At 40.4% G+C, this 6,754-nt stretch overlaps 1 protein-coding gene across 1 annotated transcript in view; it reads left to right on the forward strand.

Annotated features, from left to right (window-relative positions):
• Window positions 1-6,754, forward strand: part of LOC138949798 (uncharacterized) — a 28,324-nt gene extending 21,570 nt beyond the window's left edge. The window contains exon 2 of the mRNA XM_070321586.1: window positions 6,346-6,754. Within this exon, the coding sequence (XP_070177687.1) occupies window positions 6,346-6,697 (352 nt within the window). The 3' untranslated portion in view covers window positions 6,698-6,754. The remainder of the gene's footprint in view (window positions 1-6,345) is intronic.

Below are 6,754 nucleotides of genomic sequence, written 5' to 3' on the forward strand. Positions count from 1 at the left end.
ATACCAAGCCACATTGCTTCTGTCTTTTGATCATTCATTGCTAACCCTGACAATTTTGAAAACTGAGTTATTAGATGTAATACGTTTCTTAGGTCTTTCTCATCTTGTAGGAAGAAACTAATGTCGTCAGCATACATAAGTAGTTTAAGAATTTCACCATGTCTATCAGAATTCCTTGGCAGTTTAATCCCTTTAACATCTTGATCTTCACGGATTTTGATTGCTAACACTTCGAGGGCCAGAACAAAGGCTAATGGTGAAAATGGACATCCTTGTCTTATTCCAGCATCACATGGGAATGGACTCGAGATCCATCCCATGTAATTAATACTACTCTCTGTATTTTTTGTTAAAGTATCGACCCACCTAATAAAATGTTCACCAAATCCGAACTTTTGGAACGCCCAGAGCATATATTCTTTAGATATCGTGTCAAAAGCAGCTCTGTAGTCTAGCGCCATTAAAATACCTGGTTGATTACTGTTATTCATATATTCAATGACGTCATCAGTCATTCTAATAACAGTGCTGGGATTTCTTTTTTAAAAAAACCCAACTTGATCTTCACTTATTAAGTAATTGACGACTTGATTTAATCTGTTTGCAAGGCATTTCGCTAATAGTTTATAGTCGGTGTTCGTTACAGATATAGGACGCCAGTTATTTAGGTGCTCTCGTTTCAACCCCTTTCCTTTGTGTATCAGTGTGATTGCTGCTCGCTTCTGGGATACAGATAGTTCCCCTTTTTCAAAGGCTGACCAAAAAGAGGATAATAACATTTTGTTTATATTACTCCAAAAGAACTTTATGAAAGTGGTTGTTATTCCATCCAATCCTGGAGCAGATGAATTACTTCGCATTCCCTTAAGTGCAATAAGGAGTTCTTTTTCTGTAATTTCTTGATCAATACTGCCCTTTTGCTCCTCTGATAATTTTGGGATGTCAGTGTTTTTTAAAAATTCGTCCCCAAGAAAGTTATTAAAATTGGTGTTTTTAGTGTATCTGTTAGTAAAGAAGCGGGTTTGTTCCTTTAATATTTCAGACTGACTTGTAATAAATTCATTCTCTGTTATTTCTATTCTATCTAGTATCTTATTTTTTGCGTGAGCTTTCTCTAAGTTTAGGAAATAACGCGTGTTTTTCTCACCCTCCTCAATGAATTTTATCCTAGATCTAATTTGTGCCCCTTTAGCTTCTTGTATTGTAAATAGTTCTAGCTCCTGCTTGATGTGCTCTCGCTTAGTCACCAGTCTGGCGTTACTGGGGTCCAGAGCCAAAAGTCTGTCCGTTTCATTTAACTGCTGTTGTAAAAGGGTGTGTTTGTTTATACTGAGAGTTTTCTTTTCTCTAGAATACGATATACACATCTCTCTTATTTTTATTTTACATATATCCCATCTTATTTGTGCATCTTCATTACTTGATTCTTCTTCATATTTTTTAAGAAATATATTGATGTTGTCAACTAATGCTTTATCGTGCAATAGGCTATCATTAAACTTCCAGTATGATGGACCACGCAACACGTGCGTTACTTTGTAGGTCAAGATGACCTGTCGGTGATCTGAATGAGCCACTGACTGTATAATACAATCGCTGGCGTGGTCGACCACTCCACTAGAGGCTAAAATGTAATCAAGTCTTCTTGCTATAAAAGGGTTCTTGCGACTCCACGTAAATTCTTTGCAATCTGGGTTAAAGAGTCTCCACATATCATCCAGCTGACAGTCACTCAAAAAACGTTTAAAATTGTCTATAGCTTTCTGTGCATGATCATCACCACAAATTACATCAAGTGAATTTGACAGAACACAATTGAAATCTCCACATACAATAACGTCATCTGTTTCAATCGTTTCAATGTGGGTACTTAATTTTTTAAGAAAAGGTTCTTTCTCATTCACTATTGTTGGGGAATACACATTGATTACATACAGTTTCTTGTCATGTATCTGAATTTCTACACCTAACATTCGGTCTGTTTTAAACACACATTTTACATCATGTTGAAAGTTCTTATTCACTAAAACTAGCTGACCCATACTGTGGTTGGAGACAGTGGAATAAAACATCTTCCCTCCCCATTCTTTTTCCCATAGTTCCTTAACGTCGTCAGTAATATAAGACTCTTGTACGCATATTATATCTGTTTTTTCTTTCTTTTTGTTATTGAAAAACGTTTTTCTTTTTATCGCATTTCTCAATCCGTGTATGTTAACAGAACATATTTTGATAGTATCCATATTAATTCATATTAATCGATCAAAAGTTACATATGTGGTAAAATCGGTGTGAGTACTCGTACTCGTAAGTCCGTGGGGCAGGCCAGTCCGTTAACCGCAAGTAACCATGGATGAGACAAAATCAGGTCTCGGTCTCCTCAGTCACGCTCACTGCTTGGTTGTCCGTGTCGGTCGTCTCGTTCTCGGTCTCACGTGCGATCCGTGTCGCCCCACTCAGAGGAGGGGATTCCCCTCCTGTCTCAACGCGGGCGGACTTGGACGATTCCATGTCTGTCTCTGGTGAGGGGTGCTGACGCTTGTTTGGGGGACATGAGCGTGATCTGACTTGTGAAAGAAATGATTGTTTAAGTGAGTTCCTTGCGCGTCTGGCCGGGGTGGAGGGGGGTGTAGAGGGGGTAACAGGTGGGGGCATGGTGTTACTGAACAGAGGCCAGGTTCAGTTTCTGAGACGCACCCATATACACAATACGCCCAGGGCTCTAGATGAGTAAATTATGTGTTACCCCATCACCAGAACAGCGTAGTATAGTTCATCTGTGTTTCTCCAATCACCCAGCCGACGCGGCGACTCCTGGCGTGGTCCGTATAGTCCGGTTATAAGATCACGACGCTCTGCTTCGTGCATCTTCATTTCTTCATGCGTCTGCTTGAATGTTCAGACAAGCTCTCGCGAATTCCATCTTCTGTCTGGGAAGACTCCTGCGGAAGTAATTATTGAGTCAGTATTTCCATAGGCAGAACACACACAGCAATAGGAAGGTTTCCGCCATTTATCTCTCTGAGGTTTTGGGTGCGTGCCCCTTGCGGGGGCAAAAAACATCGAGGTCACAAGCAGGGTCAAGGGGAAGGTCGGCTGGGCGGACAGAAGTATGACGGCTTACTAGTGCCAAAACCTGGTGTTACCCATTATCACGTGATAATTACTAATTAACGCTGTCAGTTACTGTTTTCATCTGTTACTGTTAGTTACTAATTTTCACCGGAAAATTACTAATTTTTTGTTTCGGCACTAGCAATCCGTCAGGAAGTGAGCCAAAACTAAAAATTAGTTATTAACAGGTGAAAGTTAGTAATTTTTCCGGGAAAATTAGTCATTAACACGTGAAAATGATAATTATCGAGGCTTGATAATTACAATTATGAGGTGTTGGCACTAGTAAACCGTCATACAGGAGACTACAATAGGAAGGTTTCCGCCAGTTATCTCTCTTTGAGGTTTTGGGTGCTTAGAGAGTACCTTACCACTTGCGGGGGCAAAAAAACATCGAGGTCACAAGCAGGGTCAAGGGGAAGGTCGCTGGGCGGACAGGAGACTATTCACTCATCATTCACCCTGGGCTGTAATTACACTCTACATTCAACCACACACACACGAATTCTTAAATAACTACTGTCAATACTAATATCAATTCCCATCCCTGTCCGAGTTATTTATCCACACATTAAACAACAACTATTCAGAATATCCAGATTAGGAACTAGTACAATGAATACTTAACACAACAGCGAATATTAAGAATGCTTATTCATAATCATACTAATGTTCCTTAGCGAAAACATATCATGAAAATTAGTTTACCTGAGCATGCGAGCAAAGAATCTTCCCCACTTGCCGCTTACATGTTCAATTGGCAAGTGATGCTAACAGCTTAGGTGACTGGCGACACAAGTCTTACAGCTCACCTTACAAAAAATGGACATTCAGGGTTTCACCTGTTGCACGTGAGTGCGTGGGACTCGGCTCTACAGGTAACGGTACAGGCCCCATAATCATGGTCCAACAGGCATGCGAATCAATAATAATGTTTTCACGATACGAGTCTTCTGTCAATTAATGCATACTAATAACAGTATCATTTCATCATTTCATCATTAATTAAGTACTCATATTACATACATGTTCATACATAAAACCCATAAATGTCATGTCTGACAGTCAAGTTTTGACTAAATGTTTTAACATGGAGGGGGAATCGAGACGAGGGTCGTGGTGTATGTGTGTGTGTGTGTTTGTGCGTGCGTGTGTGTGTGTAGAGCGATTCAGAGTAAACTACTGGACCGATCTTTATGACATTTTACATGAGAGTTCCTGGGTATGATATCCCCAGACGTTGTTTTTTTTGTTTTGATAGATGTCTTTGATGACGTCATATCCGGCTTTTTGTAAAAGTTGAGGCGGCACTGTCACACCCTCAATTTTCAATCAAATTGATTGAAATTTTTGTAAAGCAATCTTCGACAAAGGCCGGACTTCGGTATTGCATTTCCGCTTGGTGGCTTAAAAATTAATTTGTCATTAAAAATCTGAAAATTGTAATTATTTTGTTTTTATATAAAACGATCCACATTTACGTTCATCTTATTCTACATCATTTCCTGATTCCAAAAACATATAAATATGTTATATTTGGATTAAAAACAATCTCTGAAAATTAAAAATATAAAAATTATGATCAAAATTAAATTTCCAAAATCGATTTAAAAACAATTTCATCTTATTTCTTGTTGGTTCCTGATCCCAAAAACATATAGATATGATATGTTTGGATTAAAAACACGCTCAGAAAATTAAAACGAAGAGAGGCACAGAAAAGCGTGCTATGCAGCACAGCGAAACCACTACCTTGCTAAACAGGCTCGTCAGTTTCACTCCGTTTTGCACAAGTGGCGGACTACGGTCATTGTGAAAAAATGCAGTGCGTTCAGTTTCATTCTGTGACACAGCTTGACTAAATGTAGTAATTTCGCCTTACGCGACTTGTTTTCTTTCTCCCTTTCTGCAGAACAAGATTTGTTATTGGATGAAAGGTACGTGGGTTTGAATGTCTTCACATAATCTGATCACGTGTTCCTTCTTTGCCGCTACTAAAGCAAACGTGTGCAAGATTGTATGTTACACGTTTCCGAGTATGACAAGACCGTTCACTTGCAATCGTCCCTCCAAAAGCACAAAATCGCACTCATGGCTTTTATTTCTCCCGCTGTTATTGTTTGTTCTCTTCACAAATATGTAAACCCTGAGAATACTGCAAACGGCATCCCAGACAAGTTCAAGTTCAAGTTTTTATTGGTCCATAACCCATGGGGGCATTTTGAACAATAAATACAATCAATACAATCATGACGACAGTACAGTTTTAATACGCGAATTTAGCTGCCATTGGTAAGTGGCTCACTCATGAGGCTTGTGAGTCTGAAATAAAAGGACAGAGTTGTGTACAGACAAGACAGACAAAACGGGGGAAAAACTAACTGCGCACGCAGACACAGAAAGAATGTGATGCTTCAAAAGATAGAGACTGTGACGTCATTCACACATACCGAGACGTCATTCAGAGTTGTTCGGTCACTTCCGCCAAAGAAGTAGATCTGTCCACAGTCATGGCTGATGTGGTTAGCCTTGTCAAAGCATGAATACGCAAAACGTGTTTGTTCTCTGTTGAAGCTGTGAGACATGAATGCTATTCAGACTTGGTTGTGTGACAGAGTTTTCTTCCACACACGATTAACTTATGTGACGGCTTCGTTAGACAATCAACGTAATCTCGTGCGGAAGAAAACGTCAGTCACACGACCAAGTCTGAATAGCAGGTATTATATCAACTAACAACACTGTGTCAAAAGTTATAGTTGGGTCGGATAACAAACAAGGAACCATATTTACAGACACACTGTATTAAATGTGATATTTGGGGCAGATTGCAAACGAACAAGGTACCATATCCACAGACACACTATGTGAAATGTGATATTTGGGTCGGATTACAAACAAGGTACCATATCCACAGACACACTGTGTGAAATGTGATATTTGGGTCAGACAAAGAACAAAGTACTATATCCATAGACACATTGTGTGAAATATAATATTTGGGTCGGATTTCAAACAACTAATTAAGATACCATATCCTCAGACACACTGTGATATTTGGGTCAGATTACAAACAAGGTACCCTATCCACAGACACACTGTATGAAATGTGATATCTAGGTAGGATTACAAACAAGGTGTCATATCCACAGACACATTAGGTAAAATGTGATATTTGGGTCATATTACAAACAAGGTACCATATTCACAGAAAAGGTTTCTTATCCACAGACTCGTCAACTTTAAGGAGCTGAAGGCACTAGCACTCACTGTGGAAACGAGCGTGGCGGGGACGTCAAAGAAGCCCATCGCTACCGAGTCGATTCTGAAGGAGGGAGGGAACGAGACCAGCAATGTCGCATTGAATCTGGGCGAGGAAGGGGCCGTGCCCAGCAATGTCGAGATGAATCTGGGCGAGGAAGGGGCCGTGCCCAGCAATGTCGAGATGAATCTGGGCGAGGAAGGGACCGTGCCCAGCGATGGCGGACAGAATGTGGGCGAGGTATTGCCCGACTTCACCGCTCCACAACAACCGCCTGACCAACAACTTGGCCTGGAGTCACCGGACGTCGGCAACGAGTAACAAGACTCGCCAGCCTCGCAATATATTGTTGTGTTTGAAACAGGCTGAGGGGGGAGG

Source organism: Littorina saxatilis, linkage group LG16 (assembly GCF_037325665.1).
Source record: "Littorina saxatilis isolate snail1 linkage group LG16, US_GU_Lsax_2.0, whole genome shotgun sequence".
Taxonomy (NCBI): Eukaryota; Metazoa; Mollusca; class Gastropoda; order Littorinimorpha; family Littorinidae; genus Littorina; species Littorina saxatilis.